The sequence below is a fragment of the Quercus lobata genome, chromosome 2 (genome assembly GCF_001633185.2).
Source record: "Quercus lobata isolate SW786 chromosome 2, ValleyOak3.0 Primary Assembly, whole genome shotgun sequence".
In the NCBI taxonomy this organism is placed as follows: domain Eukaryota; kingdom Viridiplantae; phylum Streptophyta; class Magnoliopsida; order Fagales; family Fagaceae; genus Quercus; species Quercus lobata.
The window spans coordinates 33,831,326-33,854,000 of NC_044905.1; the positions used below are offsets into that span (position 1 = coordinate 33,831,326).

General features: G+C 34.2%; 1 protein-coding gene across 1 annotated transcript; it reads right to left on the bottom strand.

The window, feature by feature from the left end:
- Positions 1 to 419: 419 nt before the first annotated feature.
- LOC115975400 lies at positions 420 to 16,727 on the bottom strand. Its single transcript, XM_031096163.1, has 11 exons — positions 16,181 to 16,727; positions 13,540 to 13,874; positions 11,080 to 11,157; positions 10,866 to 10,968; positions 8,124 to 8,212; positions 6,933 to 7,044; positions 6,006 to 6,059; positions 5,827 to 5,875; positions 2,426 to 2,526; positions 1,084 to 1,196; positions 420 to 956 (listed from the first exon to the last, which is right to left on the bottom strand). Exons 1-11 carry the CDS (start codon positions 16,520 to 16,522, stop codon positions 626 to 628), a joined length of 1,707 nt encoding a protein of 568 aa, XP_030952023.1. The 5' UTR covers positions 16,523 to 16,727; the 3' UTR covers positions 420 to 625.
- Positions 16,728 to 22,675: the final 5,948 nt, after the last annotated feature.

Consider the following 22,675-nt stretch of genomic DNA (forward strand, 5'->3'; position numbering starts at 1 on the left):
GTCGTTGTTTTGAAGATATTGAGCGATCTATTCCGGACCTCAAGCTTTTCTTTTTTAGATCTTTGTTGGATTGGTTGTTTGCTTTGCAAAACAAATCTTTCCCTTCTTTTTTTGTTTTCCTAGATTCTTGCAATTTTTGTTGTTGATTTGTTGTTCCCTTGTTCACTCCCTGTGTACTAGGGTGCTTCCTCTTTGATATCAATATATCTTATTACTTATCAAAAAAAAAAAAAAAAGACTGTAGCTCGCTCAACTATAAGGCACAAACAAAGTTGTATTTGACTAGACATATAAAGCTATAACCTTACAATTGTCTAAAACCTAGCAACTCTTAGACCGACACTTCCTAATTGAGAGACATATCTTGGGATCGAATCCCCAAAAAAATTAAAAATGAAGGAAACAATTGCATAACCGCATAAGATATGAAACTAAGTTATTAAACATGTCTCGATAGAATAACATCAATCACACGACGCACCAAGAAAGAGAGAGGGAGAAAGTGTCATTAGAATATCCACTTTTCTCTAATTGATTAAACTATAATGTATGAACAAAAATATGAATGAAGGAGAACTGAAATGTCAAACTAATTTTATGTACTGCAGATATACAACCGCAAGGACTAAAGGAAGTTTCTTTGGAAGTCTCCAGAAGAAAACCTTGAGGTTAAACCTTCAGCCATGTTTTCTGAATCCAAGTTTATATTCTTTCTTCCAGCTCCCAAGTCCTTGTCACGATCCCAAGGCTTCCAAGGATGTTGCCCCACCCACTCTTGCTTCTCTGGCTGCACTTTGGTTTTTTTCTTTGAACGGCTTGTAGCCTCTTCCTGGTGCTTCTGTACCAAAGATTTTGATCGCTTTCCTTTATTATATTTATCCACCAAATCTGCATCTGAACTTTTCTGTACTTCATTGGAAGCAAGTGCTGCAGCCTCATTATACGCTTCTAAATAACTGCCATGGTAAACTAAATGCATTACAAAATACCTTCAACTAAGAGAGAGAGAGAGAGAGAGAGAGAGAGAGAGAGAGGAGAGTTGACTGCCCAAAGCATTCTGGAAACGAAAAAGTGAATACATACTTCATCTTTGCTTTCTGGGCTCTCTCTGTAGGGGTATCTGTCCAAACACTAGTATCGCCGCGTCCTGCTTTAGAGCTCTTGCTAAATGTAGTTGACTGCGTAGTCATACCGGGCTGAGAAGGAAAAGCATGAGGGTTATGAAATGGAAAACAACATAAAGGCTTGCATTTGGAGTTTCAGTGACCATCAAGTGAAACCTTCAGGGTGCTATCTTTTATTCCTTTCACTAAGTAAAAATATATTATTAGAATGAGGGGAATCTCTTGTACACAAAGCTCTCTTAAAAAATTAAATCTAAAGGAAAGAAAATCAATAAAGTTTACACAAGAAGTCTCAGGAGTGGTGCCAGGCACATGAGACCATTCAAATAACAATCTAAAAATACAGCTTTGCACTCAATAATAGACAACTCCACACCATTAAATGTATGATCGTTTCCACCAAATTGCCCACATGACACAGGACAAATTGAGGAACCAACTACTTGTGCTTGTAGTAGGCTCAGAATTTGAAGAATTTCCAAATTTAGGGTTTAAAACTTTAGAAAGAACAATTAGGGTTAAAAAATAACCAAAGTTTTTGGGTATAAAGCAAAAAACTAGATTAGCGGTTACAAAGGAGGTTTAGAGTACATGGAATGTAAGTCAAGTAGAAGTAGGCAGAGATGAAGAGGTTGTTTGACTCGATGGTCAAGAGATACCAAAGAGTGAGAGCTTTCGATATCATGGACCCATAATTCATAAAAATGGAGAGATTGAAGAGGATGTGAATCATAAGATAAGAGCAAGGTGGGTGAGGAGGAGTGACACATCAAAATTATTTTTTAATTGTAGAATACCAAATAAGTTAAAGGGAAAATTTTATAAGATAACAAGACTAGCTATGCTCTATGGTACTAAATGTTGGGCCATTAAAAGCATCATATTCATAAAATGAATGTAACGGAAATGAGGATGCTAAGATAGAAAGAGGAGGAAGAGTCACTTGAGATGGTTTACTCCTGATATAAACTTGACAAATATTCATGTGTGTGTGTGTGTGTATAAATATATATACATGGGTTGGGTTTAAATTACACTTGGGAGTAACTCTAATTTTTATTACACCACTCAATATTTTTTTATTGGATGCTAATTTTAACAAATCCGCCATTGGATTAGATTTTCTTTTTATACTCTACATGTTTAAATTTCAAGTTTTTGTATTTAAAATTGTGCATAAAAAATGGGTTTCTATAAGAGTGACATATACAGGAGGTTCCCAAGTCCCAACAACTAATGACAAAAGCAAAAGTAAATAATTTAAAAATCACAAAATGACAATTGAATGAGGAGGGCCTTACTTTTCTTTCAGGAGGCAATGTTGTCATCCATTCATCTCTTTTAGGTGCCACTTTAACATCCATATCTGCCAATAGCTCATCATCACCCTCCATAGATATACCTGCCAACACCACAGCTTTCTTGTGGTCAGTTCAGTAAATAATTTTGCAAGTCGCAAGCTGTAAATATCCACAAAAGGAGGAAGCTTGCCATCATACCAAGGTCCAACCTCTTGTAAAATACCCACTAAGGAAAGATAAAAATAACACCAACCTGAAATTATAAAAAATTTCTTACACAAGGACCTGAAGCGAGCTATAATACTATATTTTGTTATAAAGCTTAGACTGTAAGACACACACACAGCACAGCACAAGACAAACGCAACTAAAATGAGTTTTCTTTTGGCCCTTACCACAAGCTTCCCACCACCCTCTCCAATCTGTTTGGTAGCACCTTAACAATAATTTGAAGATGCCAGCATGAAACTATATGACCTGAAGTCCTAATGTGTAGCTCCAGTTTCTCCATAACTTGCAGGATGAAAGAAGTACCCCATGACTACTCAAACTTAGTGAGTGGATTATAGGTTTTTTATTTAGGGTGTTGTTGGAAAAGTAAATTGGGGTCATGCTCTGATACCAAGTTGCAGAACCAGTGACATAGAAATACAAAAAACAAAGGGAGAAATGGGAGAATGGGCTACAAAACCCTAGGCTTCACCAACTACAGATTGTTTAGGAGAGGGGAAAGGAATGGAATGAAAGGAAATTCTTCAAGATATTCCGTCTATTCTCCATATTGGAAGTTTAATTAGAATGAAGGACAGACTATAAGCAAATGCTCATTCCATTCAAAATTCCCTCCTAAGTATTCCTTCCAAAAGTGGGAGGAACAATCATTCCTTTATTGAAATAGAAGTGAAATATCAATTTTATCCCAATAAATATATAAACAATAAAAGGTGAATGGTATAATAGTAAAACTATATATTTCTTTCTTTCCATTCCTCCTTTTATAAACTCCCAAACACACTATAAAAGATACACCATTTTCAAGTCCATTCTTTTATAGACTATCCTTTTCATTCTTTTAAAACTCCTAAACATATGCTATGTTTGGATGTTGGGGGAAGGAGGGGGAATAGAGTAGAGGAAGGGAGAGTAATTTAATTACCTTGTTTGGATGTTTTTTAAGGAAGGAGGGAGAGGGGTTTGGAGGGGTTTGAACTACTTCTAACCCCTCATTTTTAATTCCCCCAAATTGGAGAGATTTGGGGGGAGAGTGGAGCATAAAAATATTTGACCAAATGAATTATCAAATTTACCCGTACTATATTAACAAAATTACAAATGAAAATACTAATTATTCCCCTCCCCCTTACTTAATTTTAAAAACATCCAAACAAGGTGGAGGATAACCATTCCCCTCTACTCTTCTCTCCACTACTCTCCTTCCCTCTACTCCCTTCTACTCTCCTCTCTCTCAAAACTTCCAAACATAGCAAGTGTTAGGGTGCTTAGAATCACTGCCAAGCTGTAGAGCAATCTCTAACTAGAAATATCTTATTCAAAATATACTGCTCAAACTATTGCAAGAATCTCTATTTAATTGGCGTCCAGAATCACATCAAATTGCTAGAGCCTCTTTTTAATAGGCTTCCAGGCTAGAGCCTCTTTTTAATAGGCTTCGATGATTACATCAACAAGGAGAGTCCTAACCAAATCATAAAATCATAAAATCCTCAACAACAATAAAGCCTGAATTCAAATTTCAAAAATGAGATCAGGTATCTCAAATAAGTAACAACCTAAAATATCAAATTCTGAAATAATTTTGGTTATACTCTTTACATCAACTGGAAGTGTCAAAGTGAGGGGACTTTTGTTGAATGATAGTCAATAAAAACGATTTGGTTGCTTCCCATTTGAGTGGTGAACATGGTTGGAATCTTCACTTTAACAAGTCACTTCAGAATTGGGAATTGGAGTCTATGTATGGCATTTTTTATATATTGTATTCAAATTTCCATTCTAGACTAGAGGACTGAATAGCTTCCAAACCTTCAAAAGCAGGAAATTTGAGGTTCACTCTCACTATGAAGTTCTGCGGGGCTATAAGGGTCAAATCCCATGTTCTGTATTTGTGGTGATCCTAGAAATATTGCCCCCTTTGCATAGATGGCAGCATTGGATATAATTTTATCAATAAATAATCTTTGAAAGCATAATATAATGATCATTGATTGGTGTTGTATGTGCAAGAGGAGCACGGAATTAGTTGAGCACCTTTTACTTCATTGTATGGTGTCTTGAGATATTTGGTCATTTGTGTTTGCTGTATATAGAGCATCATGGGTTATGCTGAAAACATTGGTTTAAATGCTAAGTTGTTGGAAATGGAGCTTTCATCATCAAAGAACCTTAGCTTGGAATGCAATTTGGCTGTGTATCTTATGGACAATTTAGCTTAAGCAATATAATAGAACTATTAATGAAATTGAACGTCTAATCCACATGATCAAACAATCAATGCTACAATGTTTGTATGATTAGATGATTGTTTTAGGCAATACTCCCCTATGTAATCTTTTAGAATTCTTTTTTTTTTTTTTGATAGGTAATCAGAAAATTAATATTAATGATAAAAACAAAGAGAAAAGTACAAGATGTTCATGATGATGAACAACAAGAAAGAAAAAAGAGCACACAGCACAACAAAAAGAGGGAAATCAGGAAACTAAGCTAAGAGAAGACATAAACTCAGAAAGAGAAGAACAATCAGTGAAACCCCAACAATGAGACCACTCCAAAAGTAGTATGTACTCTTGAAAATGTAGATATCAAGATATAGTATGTACTCTTGTTTGTTTCTTTCTGGAAGATCTTTTTTAGAATTCTCATATAGCTTAAACTTGAAAATGTCAATCTCAAGATATATTAATATTATATACTTTTGTTTGTTCCTTTTTTAATAAAATTATTTTTACTTACAGAAAAATCATTCTACTTCCTTTTTTTTACTTTTTATTATTAAGTTATACACAATTGATCCTGAACTTTACCATCCAGCCTAATATTTTTTTGATAATTCAATAGTTGGAGGAGAGGGGGTTTGAACCTTAGATATCTCCATTAGAAACACCAAGAGGTGTCAACCAATTAAGCTACGAGGCACCTGGCATCACCCAACCTAATGTTATGAGGCGAGAACTGCAATCTGAGCTAGAAGGTAAAACTTGAACCCACTACTTCACCCTATTCCCTGTTTTCTTTTATCAGTAAGTTATATACATACCCAATGAGATTTGTACCCACCACTAGACCCTCTATACATTCTGACACAAAGAAACAAACGTACACACACAGATAGAATGTAGAAAACCAAGAGAAACCCTTAGCATCTGCAGAAAATGGCTAACCTTGCAATCTTCTCCATTGTGCAGCTTCACGCATTGATTTCAACTCAGCCTATAAGAACAAAAAGAATTAATAATTTGATATAGGAACACACCAAAGAGAATTTCAGATATAACTTCTAAAGATATAGCCAGACCACTACTACAACAAATTCCTTAAAAAGAATTAATATTGTATGTACCTTAAATGCCTCCTGTTCTTCCTTGAGTTTAATTTTCTCATCCATTGCTTTCCGCTAAAACAAGCAAATGAAGTTAGAAAGAAAAATCAATGTCAAAATCGTATATCTCTGTTGTGAAGATGCCAAAATACAACTATAATCACCATATGATAATTGCATGATATGCTTTTAAAGGTAACATTGTCTCCTTAATGAAATTATGCAAGTTCACTTGAACCACCAAAATGTCTCAAGAAATTTCATTATAACCATCAAAGATATGTAAAAGAAAATTTTATGCACCAAACTACCAGTTCCGTGTGCACATATTCCAATATTCCATGACTAAAGTCTAAACAAGGTTCATACATAACAACTGCTACTATGATACAGACATTTATCAATTTTGCTTTTCAACTTGTAAGAAATTTTTTTAAGTAGAAGGAACAACTGAAGTACATAGTGTACTGTTGACCCCCCTCAAAAGTGACATTAAAAGACAAAAAGCTCAAAATGTTTCACAGGGAAGAAGTTATGCTGCCATATGCAAGTGGCCACTGAACCAAAGAAATAAAAAAAAAAAAGGTATTTATTCCTATCAAGGGGAAGCTCAATCCCATAAAATGTCCTTTCACACCAAATCATTTACATGAGGCAAAACAGCACTACATTCCATATCCTTCTACTATGCTATCGCCCAAACACTCATTTCAAACAAAGAAGCAAATCATACACCCTCATTGGCATAACACATTTGAGACCAAATGATTATCTAACCACAAATCATATTAAAAAGGGCAACTGAAATTCAAATATACTTATCAAGACCAAATCAACTGTAAGAGATCTCAATTTCGATGAATTAAAAGAAGTATCACAGAATGTGACTGCACAAATAGAAGCATTTTATAGATTCACATATTAACCATGTATGCATAAGAAACTCACCTTATCTGGATCTTGCAATTCTTTAAAAGATTTGTTCAATTTGATAAATGCTTGATGGGCCTGAGGATGAGGGCATTTATCCGGGTGCACTAAAAGAGACAACTTCCAGTACCTAATTCATGACCATGTCAATAATTAGATAAAGAGAAACAATTACATAATGCACAAGCTCACCAGTTTGCAACCATACAAGATCAATGAAAACTCTAACAAACAGCCTAGAATCCATTAATTAAGATAGTGATTGCAGCTTACAGATTGTGTCCATATCTTTGTTTTCAGCCATATAGTGAACTAAAAACCACTTTTTGACTGGTACTATCTCATTTTACAGCATGAAGATGTGTAAATTTTCCTCCTTAATTTCCGATTTGAACTTTTAAAGTAAATAAGCCTGATTGCAAAAATAAAACATCATTCACACCATGAAGGAGATGGTATTCGACCAAATATAAAGGTTTAATTAGACCGTTATGATGGTGGTGGTGTTCAACCAAAACTAAAGTTTTAATCAAATTAGACCACTGAAATAGGCACAAAATTATTTACCCGCTTCCCTAAATAAGTAGATTGCAAGAGAGACTATAAACAACTCTCTTCTTCACTATAGGACCTACACACTTAGGTCTTACTACTTTATACTAATAATTACTAGCTGTTACCCCCCAAGACATCTCCGATTCAAAGAGACTTAACTTTCCAGCTCTTAGGTGCTACGGATATATGGTCGAAAGCATTTTGTTCACAAGTTAAGAAACACCTTCAAGCCTTTTGAAGCTATATAAAAAATAACTTTTTGTGACAATTACATTCTGGATCTCAGCTTTCAAAGTTTTGGCATGCCTCAGCCCTATATTACTCTAGACTAGATGACTATTATCATTGATCTCAGAACAAATCCCTATCAGAAACCTTTCAAGTTACACTCTAGTGTAGTTAAGCCAAGCATCAAAAGATGCTTACTAGTGTAAAGTAGGCAGTTTAGGGGTATCTGGCACAGAAGGAATAATTTCATGATGGAAGAAAACATTATTCACCAAACAATAAAATTAGAATATAAAAAATATAAAATCCAGATCTAACTCCTAAATTTGCATCCCATGAACAAAATCAACCATTAAGTATCATAAACAATTCATGGAACAAGATAGGTTCCATTTTTTAAGAGATAAAAATAAAAAATAAACTTACCTTTTTTTAATGTTATCAGCGGACATATTATGGTTCACTCCTAGAACATCATACAGACAATCAGCATCGGCCTCCATGATTCTGGTGACCTGATCAGATAAATGTAACTAGTTTATGAGTTATTGCACTCATGCAATTACTAGGAAACCATCCACGATGCAATTATGTATGGTCAACAAAAAAGATATATCTTAACCTCATTTCACCAATAGTTCATAATAAATAAATAAATAAATAAGCATATATACTCCCCAAAAAGAAGATATTATATAATGCAACTTTTTTTTTCAATAAGTAGAGAGATTTTATTAACAGTAAGTCCTTAAGTTGTCATCTAGTTTGATGGCAAAAGAAGTAAACTGGGAGAAAAAGAAAGAGAAGAAGGAATGAGAGAAAAAAAAAAAAAAAAAACAATACAGGGTTTTGTGATGATTGAGCAGCATCATCACCATTACATAATATAAAATACACAAAAGCTCCAAAATTATCCTTACACAGATAGCATAGTTATCGTAATACTTTCCCCAATGCCAGTACCAGTACTACCTCTATCACTGCCCATGATTTGTTGGACACCTCTACTTGAAAAGTAGCATGCTTCCTATATTTGGAACTTTGGACCATTATGCTTGATGTGGCTATTGTGGGGAAGCATAATAATCGTACTTTTGAGGACACAGACAGATTAAACACTCAGAAGAATTGCTAATTCGGACACCTTTTATTGGTCTCGTGCGTGGGGTCTTACAGATAGTAACACTAATAGATTTCACATAATCACTTCTATTTCACAGAATCAAATCTTTTTTGTGCGTAATTCTTTGTAATTTTTTTTTTTTTTTTGATAAGTAATATAACTTCATTGAATAAAGAAAAAAAATACAGGAAACCAAAGCACACAGGCAGTGTACTAAGGAATCAGAAAAAAACAGCAAAAACTATAAAGCAAAGAGAATACAACTATCTAACAAATCTGTCAAAGAATTAAAAGTAAAAACACACAAAGCATTTGTCCACTCTAGCAAAGTTTGGAGAAAAAACAACTTCATATCATGAGTTGATCTCTCAATCCTTTAAAAGTACAAGCATTCCTCTCCCACCAAATACCCCACATAATACAATGGGGAATCATAAACCAAATCACCAAGGACTTACATCTGCTACATTTTTTTTTTTATAAGACTTAAGTTTGCTACATTTATACGACTAGCTTGCTAGAAGATCCACAACATCGCATGGCATAACCCAATGAACCCCAAATAAATAAAATACCATATTCCACAACTCCCTAGCTACATGGCAATGTAACAATAAATGATCAATGGACTCCCCATCCTTCTTGCACATGCAACACCAATCCAACACAACTACTCTGCATTTCCGCAAATCATCCATATTCTGTGCAATTCTTTTAGGTTATGGAGTACTCATCATCATGAGCTTGATCTAACCTACTATTTTAATAAATTTTGTAACTTATCAAAACAAAAATTAGCACATCAGACAGGTAGAACACCACACCCATACCTGAAACTTGTTATAGACTTAAAAAACAACAAAAATTACATTTTACTCCCTTGGGCTTGCCCATGAACACAATGCATCTCTTTGTTCTTTGGACTAAGGTTATATGGTTATGCCATTACCTTGGGCATCCAACTTTACAGCAAACATAGGGTGACATGCAAACATCAATTTGTGATGGAAAAGTAAATGAAATCTTCTTGTTTTTTCATGCTAAACATTTATGCCTCTATTTCTTGAGAAAAAAAATAAGCAATTTTTACAAAGGTAAATGACCCTTTGGATTGAGCAGAAATCAGTTATGGTCAATATGGCTGGCATCATTAAACCCGTGTCCTTAGCTTTTCATTATATCAATATTCGATACATAATATTTACAGCAAGCGCTACCATATTAAACTTTTGGTTCTAAATTGGTAAGAGTTGGCAACAATATCACTTGCAAAACGACAAACATGGAAACAGAACACTTAAATAACACACACACGATGCTTCGTGGTCGTCCTTTGGTGAATCGTTGTTGTATGTGCTGTTGTAATGAGGAATCTGTGGATCACCTGTTACTTTTCTGTCCGATAGCTCATTCTTTGTGGACTTATATGCTTCGGTTGTTTGGGATCAAGTGGGTCATGCCAGGTTCAATAGCGGACTTATTATTTTGTTGGTACCATTGGCTTGGGAAGCATAGCTCCGATATTTGGAATCTGGTTCCAGGCTGTTTAATGTAGAATATTTGGACTGAACGGAATCGGCGTTCTTTTGAGGATAAGGGGAAAACTATGGTTCAGTTAGTAGATTTTTGCCAACGGACCCTCTTTGATTGGTCTCGGTGTCGGGGTTTTTCGGATTGTTTTACCCTTATGGAATTCCTTTCGTCTATTAGCTTTTCTTAGTTTTTCTTAGTGGCTGTTTGTGTCTTTTTGTTCACTACCGTGAACCCTTTGTATTTTCATGCTTTTCCCTTATTAATAATATTTTCTTCTAACTTATCAAAAAAAATAAATAACACACACACGCACATACAGATATATATGTGTAGATATCCACATATACATATATACAAACATGTGCATGCTGGAATCAGTTGAACCTGCTAAAAGAATCTTGATATACAACAATATTCTAGATTCTCAAGCCAAGGGTGCTCTTTGAAGCAACTGTGATATATGCAGAGTATTATAATTTGATCAATATGCATAAGGAACAGGATAAGAATACCTCTTCAAATCGCTCCGCCTCATTTGCAGATTCAGCCTCAGCAACCACAGCAGGTGGTGGAGGTCCTATAAAAATCTCAGTATCTTCCTCCAACTCTGCTTCTCTGGAAGTATTTAGAAAATATTATTACAAGTCATCTTAATCACATTACTTTTTCATCATGATGTATCACCACAAAATCCAAAATTACAACCTCAAATAAATCCAGAAATACCTGAGCTCAGCCTGTGCTTCTGTTAGTTTGGCTGCAGCTGCGAGTAACTCAGCTGATGGCATCTCAGGACCAATAACTCTGCAACAAAAAGTAAACAAGAACAATAAAAAGTGTTCTTTATAAAAAATTAGATGATTGTTCGTTATATATTCCTTTTCTATCAGTTAGTAACATACATATACTATATCTCAATACCAGGCTTTGAGTTTTGAATCATCCAACAGGTTACCTTCAAGTTTAAAGTCCATAACTGTTATAATTTTTATTTATAAATAATAAAACTTCATTGTAAAAATGACAGGATATAATGAGCCAAAGCACACAGGCAGTGTACTACGATATGAGATCAACCACTGAAGCATCCCTATTGCATGCAATGTGAAACAACTCTGGAAAGACCTCCTCTAGTGGTCTTAGGCCTTTTCTTTTGCATTGTATATTTTACTGAAAACCTTCTTTCTTCTTTGCTTAAAATATACTGCCTGTCTTTTTAGGACGTAAGTGAGGTTAGAACTTTGGTGTAATTTTAAACCTTGGAATTCTAGGATAGATTCAATTAATAAAATGATGTCTATTGTGTTTTACTTAATTTGAACAACTGGCATATTTGGTTTTTACCCTGCAAAAGTTACTTTTGATATTTTGAATCATCTAACAGGGAGATCAAAATCATCATGGTGTCAATCTGGAGGCTTAAGAAAGCTCAGATGCACGTACACCAGAGGTAATGGTGAAAAGATTTTTATTGATAATAACCATGCTTTCACTTTTATCAGACTTATTGTATATTCTTTTATCCAATATTTACTTTTCACAATGTAGTTGATGACTTAAACATTTGCTTCCTAGACTGTATACAATTGTGACAATCCCAAGAAGCCTGAATCTCCCTGTTTTCAAGCTACACTACATGTCACAAGTGCATCTAGAAAGAGGTTTCCTGCTGATATCAAAAGTTTTTCTCATGAACTAAATTCCAAAGGTGTCCGACCCTTCCCATTTTGGAAGCCTCAAGGCTTAAATAACTTGGAGGTACTTAACTTTTAGTTTGCAATATATTTTCTTGAACAAGATGAGTTGTGCTTTTGGAAGGTCTAGTCATTCTTAATTTCCTTGCTGTTTTATGCAGGAAATATTGGTCGTCATCTGGGCAAAATTTGACAAAGCAAAGGAAGAAGTAAACTATGATTTGGCTATTTTTGCAGCAGATCTGGTTGGAATTCTGGAGAAAAATGCAGATAGTCATCCTAAGTGGAAGGAAACTCTACAGGATTTGCTGGTTTTGGCTCGGAGCTATGCTATGACATCTTCTGCAGAGTTTTGGCTTCAGTGTGAAGGCATAGTTCAGGAATTGGATAATAGGCGTCAAGAACTTCATCCAGGTATGCTGAAGCAGCTTCATGCCCGAATGCTTTTCATTCTCACAAGGTGTACCAGATTGCTGGTTCCACAAAGAAAGTGGGTTGGCCGAGGATGAAATATTTTTCAGCTTCGTCAATCTATAGTCCCGCATTCTGCAGAAAAACGAATTCCTCCAGGCATAGGAAGAGAGTCCAAAAGTTCTAGTGCTGCAAAGCCCTCAAAGGCAGCTGCAACTAGGAAATCTTACGTCAGGAGCAGATGGATTGGATGAAAAACCATTTTGTACCGCCAGGAAATTCTCTCACCTCCCCCTCCTACATATGAGTATATGACACTTCATAAACTTGGAGTCTCCCATAAGCAGGGACCGGATGGCTTCTTGGGAGAAACTCCCATCTCCAGCTGGGAAAAGCACGAAAGAAGCTGCTCCATTGAAGTTGCAGAGTTATGGTAAGGTTGAATCTTTGAATGGGAGAGGGGTTTCTGATGCAGATTTGGCAGGAAAGGTGCCTACTTTGAACATGATGATTTTCCACAGGTATTTCCTTTTCTTATCTAGTTCTATGTTTGGGTCTTGTAGGATCACTTATTGCCAAATTTCTTCCATAGGTTTGCTAATACCCATAGACTATCTTAATATGTTTTCCCAATGCAAACACTATATTGCTCTCATCTCGATGATCCCCTTTCTATTATCACAACATCTAACAAAATGTATACACAACATAGCTATCTAAATACTAATAAATGTAACTCAGGAACCACAAACCGGCACTTTATACAGAAACTCCACATTCTATGATGTCTTATAAAGTAGTATACAAACCTTTAAGCAAGAAAAAATTTGCAGATTTTGTTTTAGTATGGCTATGCAATCCATACAAGGAAAAAAAAAAAAAAAATGATAGAGAGAGGATCACAGCATACAAGAGTACATATGTCTAAATCTTGCACAAGTTGGTTATTTCTCATTAAAATGGACAAGACACTGTCAATAACTTATTCACCAGTCCATATTTGTGATTCTTTAGAATAAAACACATAGTGATTGATATTGCAGCTAATTAGGAAAAAAAAAATTAAAAAGTATTTTTGTACCTTCTTCTAGGAGGAATGGTATCATCTTCTAGACTTGGCCCTGCCACATTATTTTCAAGCATCACTTCTCCGCATTCTGCATCTTCCACTACTGAATGTACACCATTTGCTGATACAGAATGTTCAAGATGTTGCTCTTTAGGTTCCATATGAGCATGAATTAGGGGTCCTACAATTTCTAAAGTAGGACGAGCATTTGGTGGAAGTAAAAATAATCTATCACCACTCTCCTTCAGTCTTAATGAAAGGAACAGCTTCTTTAGATGTTTTATCAGAGATCTTTCAGATATACCCTTTATGTCTACAGCTTGCCCATCATCAATCATTTGCAGAAGCTGTATATCAAAAACAAGGTTAAAAATAATAATAATAATAATAATATTAATAAAATAAAATAAATAAAACTAACAATCATACAAACATCACAAAAAAGAGAATAAAAAATAATATAAAAGAAAGTAGCATATAAGAGAAAGACCAACAAAGTACAGCACAAAGAATACAACAACAACAACCAAGCGCCTTAGTCCCAATTTTTTTTATTAACTGATAAAAAGTACTCTTTGTTCACAATGATGAACACAAAATACCTAAAAAAAAAAAAAAAATACAAGAAAATCAATTCGAAAGGCTATCTGAAAACTAAAAATCCAAAATCGAAGTAAAATGCATAAACCCCCAAGCCCGAGACCAATCAAACAAAGTCCTAATTAGCAAGGATTTCATCTGGTCAATAGATTTCACAAAATCCTCAAAAGTAAAGCTATTTCATTCCTTCCATACTAACTAAATCAAACATGCTAGCTCCAGATTCCAAAGATTCCAAACATCTAAGGCATGTTTTCCAAACCAATTCCACCAACCAAAGAAAAGAGATGCTATCGTCTCCAGCATCACCCACTAAATCCCAAACATAAACTTCACTCCACAGCTCATGAGAAAAGTCATGATGGAGTAGGAGATGATCCACCATTTCCCCACTACACCGACACATACAACACCAATTTACTAGGGAGAAACCCTTCTTAATGAGATTATCAACTATAAGAATCCAACCACACGCCAAAATGCTCTTCCATGAGAAAGAAACAATATAAATGCCACTTATAGTATTATAAAAGCAAGGACAAAACTTAGGTACAATACCTTAGGTGTTGTTCCTTAAGTTCTCCTCTTAAGATTCTACCATGTGGCTACTTAACTAAAAAATACACTTCCATCTCATGAGAAAAAATCCATATGGCAGAATCTTAAGAAGAGAACTTAAGAAGCAGCACTTAAGTACTATACCTAAGTCTTGCTCTAAAACCAAACATCAAAATAACCATTCCTGTTCAAGCTCCAAATCATTCTATCTTACCTTTCCTCCCTAGGCATCTTGGAATAAATGTAATCAAAAAAAGAATGCACTTCTTCCAATTCCCAATCTTGAACAGCTCTATTGAACCTTTTATTCCAACTCCCAGTCCCCCCATTAGAGGAAGAAACCAGCACATCAAAAACTAGGGCTTCCTTATTAGTGATTTAATTGGGAGGTAAAGTGGAGAAGACAAGAATTGAACTCAGGATCTCTCGCTCTAATACCAAATGTTAAAAATCTCACGTGTTGGACCTCACTTATTAAAAAGAAGTTTGAGCCCACACGTGAGAGGAAGTATTAGAATTATGGTTAAGTGACTAAATTCACAATTTCCTAATAGTTTAAGCTTTTGAAAGAATCGGTAATTTAACATGGTATCAAAGCAGGAGATCCTAAGTTCGATACCTGCCTTTGCTCTACCTCACTTTTAAAATGTTAAATTCCTAATTGTTGGGCCCCCAATTATTAAGGGGAAGTTTAGGCACACAAATGAAGGGGAGTGTTAGAATCATGGTTAAGTGATTAAATTCATCATTTCCTAATAGTTTAAACTTTTGGGACAATCGGTAATTTAAGAATACTCTTTGTTACTTCCTTAATTGATATATTCTTTTTCACTACTTCTACTAATTTTACTTTTGCTCTTCCTCTACCTCTTTTTTCATTCCCTAAACTTAACTCAACTCACCATTTCCCATTGGTGCATTAATGACTCTCCTCTGAACATGAACAAACCATCTCAAGTGACTCTCCCTCATCTTTTCATCCTTAGAAGTCACCCCTATCTTTAAGCCTAAAAATTAGTCACTCAGAGCCTTGGTGAGATGGCAACTGGCAAGTGGCTTCTGCCAAAAGTGACAGCTTTTGGCAGGTTGCTATTCGATCCCGGAATTAGCCTCTCCAACAAAATTGGGGGTACATACCCCCACAAAAGTGGGAGCTTTTGCACTCGGTACCCACATTTTTAAATTATAAAATGGCAAAAAGAATAACAATAGGGAAAATTCAATTCCTAAGTGGTGACAAGCTGTGCTTTCATAAAAAATAAAAATTAATTAAAAATGTCAGAAACAGAATTTGCATGCTGTAAGGATAATCATGCTAATAACAAAACAGATAATAGCATAACTACTTTGGCCAATGAAACATCAAATTCAAAGTTGAAAAATTCCTAATTACCCACCAAATATCACAAAATAACATTCAAAATTGTTGTTGCAAAACCTAAAAATCGATTAGTATTGAATTTAGAAGCTTCGGATTCACAAGAAAAATGGATACCTGGATCAAGTCATTGGAAACATTAGGAAATTGGTTCAACAAGTCTCCCACCACCGCTTCGGGCTCTAACTCGGGCTCGGACTCGGACTCAGATTCGGACTCGTAAGCCCTACTCTTCTTTCTCGATTTCCTTCTCTTCCTCTCTCTCTCGTCCCTTTCTCTCCTCCTCTCTCTATCTCTCCTTTTACTTTTATCACTGCTCCTGTGCCTGTGCCGGTGCCGGCGCCGCCTCTTCGACGAGTCGTCATCAGAGCTCGGTGACGACGACGACGACGACGGCGACGCCGAAGTCTCGGTGTCATCTATATGCTTCCTCTTCTTACGCTTCGATTTATCGCCCATTTTAGAATGCAACTACTACAGCTTTTGCTCACTCAACGAAAAATTCCTGATTTTCTCAGGAGCGGCTCACTTCCAATTCACCACCGCAACAATTTCTCTTATATCGCCTCTTCAATCCCTTCCTTCTCCTCAGCCTTCACCAATCCATGAATCACTGCACTGTTCGGTTGGGGTTTCACTGTTTCAGTTTACGCTGTGTAATATTTTTCTGTTTAAAAGAGAAATTGTTAGGCTTTTTTTCTAACCGTTGGATAATGTTTTTTTTGTTACACGTTTCACTCATCTAATGCGAACTGGATTTGGGCCTTTGGGGGACTTGGGCTGCTTGGTTTTCGTGTTTTAAATTTGAATGTTTGTGACTACGGGCCTACCCATAAGCCCACTTATTTAATGGTCTAAAACATAGACCAAACTAGAAACCATCTAGATTCTCAAAAAAAAAAACAAAAAAACTAGAAACCATCTAAAATGAGTTTATCAAGTGACATATATTGATGTTTCTAGTCTAGATGTCTAGGGTTAATCTCCTCTCCATCAGCAATCAAATTATAAAAAATAAACAATCACCAGGAACAAACACTATAGGTTAAAACAATTTCTTAAAAAAATTATATAAAATAAAATGAATTTAGTATAAAAATCTGCTAGCTAATAACTAACTGAATTTATGTTTTTTTTGTTGAGGTTGTAAAAGAACTCTTGTTATAATTAATCTCACTAACCTTCCATATGCTATTCATTCATTGGCTTGTAACATAGTTGAATTGGCATATCTATCATAAGAGGTACTTTCTAGTTTGAAAAACAGCATAAGTTATTTATCCTTGACTTTTGAGAGTTTTTTAAGGATCCTTTAGGTCTCAAAAGAATACCAAGCAAAAACTTAATGAAATTATCTTTCCCGTGACATAAAGTTTATATAAATTGAATGTTAGGGTGAGGAGTTATGGTTTCCGAAAGTTGACACATCATAAACTTGTTTCATTTATCATAACGAAAGTTTACGCATTTCAATGGAGACCTTGTTGAACTCGGAATTAGGCGAGCCATACGCCATTTACTTAATATAAACTTTATGACCATGCTTTGGTTTGGAAGGATATTACATCCTTTTAAGAAGTTGTAGGCCTTTGAAATGTCTGTTTATATGCCTTTTGAAGTCTCATTGTTATGTAATTATATATATATATATATATATATATATGTGAGTTTTTTTTTTTTTTTTTTTTGGGGGGGCTACCCCAAGCAACTAAAAAAAAGCCTTTTGCTCAATCTTTCCAATGATATGTTACTCATACTATTCGAAAATTGTTTGACTTAGTTTCAAACAAACCCTAGGCTAGGATTAGGGTTTCTAGGGGTTTTCATTTTTGTGATATCTTGTTTGTTTACCTAAAATTTGATGATCCACCCCTCATTTCAAATGTGACTAAAATATTTTTGAGTTAGTGCAAGAATCGTTTCAATCAAATGAATGAATTTTTAGTCAAAGTTCTATCAAACTAAATCAAACCTCATATTTTGCTCTAAAACTACTATGTTGGAGCATTTTAATATTAATTAATTAAAATGGGTTTATATGACAATATAAATGTAAAGATGTGGGAGTTAATATGGAAGATAAGGAGTTAGTGAAAATGTTTAATCCCACATTAAAAATGAGAGAGACTTTTTTTCAACAGTGCATATGCAGTAGGAGTGCTTAGTAGATTTACTAGCAAACCTAATAGAGATCATTGACTGGCTATTGAGCGAGTCATGAGATATTTAATTGGTACCAAAAGTTATGGCTTATTTTATAAAAAGTACCCTGCTGTGATTGAAACTTTTAGTAATGTCGATAGGAATACTTTGTCAGGCAATTCTCTCTCAACAATTGCTAACTCAACAATGGAAGCTAAATTTCCACCTATATTAATTCATTATGATACCACTGCCGCAATTGGTAGAGTTAAAAACCATTATTACAACGGTAAATCCAGACCTATAAGAAGAAAGCATAGTACTGTGCGATCTTATTTGAGTAGTGACATCATAACTGTGGGTTATGTTAAATTTAATGATAATCTTGCAGATCCATTTACCAAGGCCTTGACAAAAGATAGGGTCTAGAATACATCGAGGGGGATTTTAGCGTGTATAAGTGGGGTTTTAAAATTATAGGAGCACCCCTGACAAAATTTCACCTATGTGAGTATGGGGTGGGGTTGCTTCCTATGAGATTTGAACTTAATCTCAAATACACTCATGAAATTGGGATCTGCACATAGTCGTGACCACTACAACTTTGGAGTTGAGATGACTGTTTTACTAAGTGAAGATTCAATGCAGAGCACACCTTCATGATGCATAGTGACTCATCTTTGCCTGGTAATCTCTTTTTAACTAATAAAATTTAATATTAAAATGAGTGGGGGATTGTTGGAGCATTTTAATATTAATTAATTAAAATGGGTTTATATGACAATATAAATGTAAAGATGTGAGAGCTAATATGGAAGATAAAACATTAGTGAAAATGTTTAATCCCACATTAAAAATGAGAGAGACTATTTTATTCTTTTTAATTGTGATAATTAATAGGTTGATATGTATTGGAGCAAATTGTGCGCTAGATACATTCAAAATATTTCCTTATTCATTGGTGAGAAAATGGATTATTTAATATGGAAAAATGAAAAGCCATTCACCCACTTAATGGATTTGTTGTTTCGGCCTATTTATTTCTTCAAAAACTCCTTATCTCATCCATTAATAGTGTAACTCTAGCCCATCAGATTTATGTCCAGCAATTAATCTTGTAACACATGCTATATCATAATTATGGACCTAATAAATCAGATTAATTTGGGTAATAATTTTGTGAGGCCCATTGAGCCTATAAATAGACTCATTCAGACCCAATCCAAGCAATTGCAATATAATAACATTACAAATCCAGTAATTGCAAGCATTCTTATATATTAAAAAAATAGAGAGGTTCTTAGCAAAAAAGGGTATTCTTTCTAGTGGGTTTGAATACTTTGTGCAGAGGTTGTTCTAGTTATACGACATTTGTTGGACTGTTGTATCCTCGGGGAGATAAGTCGAAGAAGGTCTACACCGATTACAAAATTTAGTCAACCAAGGGCTTGAATCTCCTTAAATAGAGTGAGTGTCACGCTTTAGTCTAAATAGTTTTGTGTATTTTCTAATCTCAAATTAATAATATTCAGAAGTATTATTCAGTTTCTCTTTGTATTATTTCCATTATTATTGTGTTTACACCAACATAACACCTATCTTTAAATCGAAATCTCTAAAGTGTATAAAATATTGGTGGACTGACACACTACTCACAAATGGAAAAGAAATGAGAGAAGATCTTTTTTCCTTTTTACTATTTCTCTTCTTTCACTCTTGGTATGCAAATGGACATAAGGATGGATATATGGTCTTTCCATCCATCTCATAAACTATATGACATTTATTAGTTTAGGGAACTTCACTTAAATTTATTAACTTAAGCATATTACTTTAATAACTCTTTTCCTTTTAAGAGCTTTTATATATATATGTATATATATATATATTGAAGATCACTTTTTTTTATTTAATGTAAAAATTCACTAACACTTACCAATGAAAACTATGTTGGCATTCTAAAAACTTATTACTAACCCAAGATATTGGTGGGATTTTAAATCACTTTTTCTATATTAAAACGATATCTTTATTTATTAAGAGTTTTGTAACTCAATTGACAATTTCTAGTAATTCTAATAAAAATGTCTATAATTCAAATTTCCACACTTTCAACTATCAAATTATTATAATAATTTTTTTTTCTTTAAAAAAAAGCAATTTCTTTATGTTTTTTTAGACAAAAAAAATGGGGGTGTTTATGGTTATATTAAACCCTTGGGGAGAGCACACATGCTTAGAGATGTGATGCCCACTAACGGACTCCTGCTGGTAGCGGGAATCGAACCTAAGCGTGTTAGGCAGAGCGAACGAACCATACCCAGCTGAGCCAAGCCCCCCCCCCCCCCCGGTTGGCTCCTTATATTTTAACTTCCCCCTTAAAGATACAAGAATCCTCTAAAGTTTAGGAAGAACGTATTACAATAAAATTTTATGATTGTTTGCTTTCACATGGGATGGACCATACATTGCACCTTCAACGCTAAAAGCCAGCATATACCATATACGTTTTGCCAACCTAGCAGCAACGAAAATAATGCGTCTTCATCCTTCATATCTTATATCTTTATATAAAAAGCGGTTAAGCCGCTACAGTGCTTTGGCACTGGGCACTCAGTGTGTTTGCACTGTGCAAGCACTGTAGCGGCAACAGTGCTTTAGTTTCGTGAGTCTTTTTTTTTTTTTTTTTTTTTTGTGCTTTTTGTTTTTTTGTCTTTTCTTTCTTCTTTATGGGTCTGTTTGGATAGAACTTATTTTGCTGAAACTGAAAACTTAAAACTGAAAACACTGTAGCAAAATAATTTTTAAATGTGTGAATAGTACCGTGGGACCCATTTTTAATGAAAAAGTTGATAAAAAGTGTAATTTGTGGGTCCGTGAACAGTGCATATGTGCACTGTTCACTGCAGAAAGTCAACAATTGCGGTTACTGTTCATTGAACAGTAACCGCAATACTCCAAATGAAAACGCGTGAAAAAAAAAAAAAAAAAAAAACAGAAACACAACGCAACGCACATAAAGTCGAACCCAAACACACACTATATACAGTGCTTTTGGTTTAGTTAATCGGCACTGGAGCTACAGTCCCTAAAGTTTTTTTTTTTTTTTTTAAATATTTATGTAAGCTGGTATATATATTGTTATACTGACGCAACAAATTTCACAATATTTTCACAATTATTGACCAGCACTATAGCTACAGTGCCTAAAGTTTTTTTTTTTTTTTCAATAATCGGTTTGTGTTTTTTTTTTTTCTTTTAAATATTTATGTAAGTTGGTATATATATTGTTATACTGACACAACAAATTTCACAATATTTTTGCAATTATTGACGTGTCAATTTCTTATAAGTCAAAATAAAATAATAAAATATGAGACTGTGACCAATCACAATTAAAAATAAATGTTTTGAGAAAATGTTACAACAATTATTGTGTAGTGCTTTTGCTTTATCGCGAATGCGCGTATGCATGGTAGCTATAGTGCTTTTGGTTTAGTTAACTGACATTGTAGCTATAGTGCCTAAAGTTTTTTTTTTTTTTCCCTGTAATCGGTTTGTATTTAAAAAAAAAAAAAATTATGTAAGCTAGTATATATATTGTTATACTGACACAACAAATTTCATAATATTTTTACAATTATTGACATGCCAATTTCTTACAAGTCGAAATAAAATAATAAAATATGAGACTATGACAAACTACAACAAAAAATAAATGTTTTGAGAAAATGTTACAATACTTATTATGCAGTGCTTTTGCTTTATTCAACTGGCACTATACAGTGCCTAAAGCTTTTTTTTTTTTTTTAGTAATCGGTTTATGTTTTTTTTTTTTTCCTTTTAAATATTTATGTAAGCTAGTATATATATTATTATACTAATATTATAACGCAACAAATTTCACAATATTTTCACAATTATTGACGTGTCAATTTCTTACAAGTTGAAATAAAATAATAAAATATGAGATTGTGACCAACCACAACTAAAATTAAATGTTTTGAGAATATCTTACAACGCTTATTGTGCAGTGCTTTTGGTTTATTCAATTGACATGGTAGATACAGTGCCTAAAGTTTTTTTTTTTTTTTTCTAGTAATCGGTTTGTTTTTTTTTTTTTTTTAAATATTTATGTAAGCTGGTATATATATTGTTATATTGACATAACAAATTTCACAATATTTTCACAATTATTTACGTGTCAATTTCTTACAAGTCAAAATAAAATAATAAAATATGAGACCGTGACCAACCACAACTAAAAATAAATGTTTCGAGAAAATATTACAACACTTATTGTTATCACAATATTTTCACAATTCTTGAGCTCTCAGTTTTTTATAGATCAAATAAAAAAATGCTAAGTCTACAACTGTAAGGACTCAATTTGTAACGACCCAAAATGATACTGGGTTCGCACGTAAAAAATGCCCAAACAATATCATTTGTAGAGCGTGGGTTTGAAAG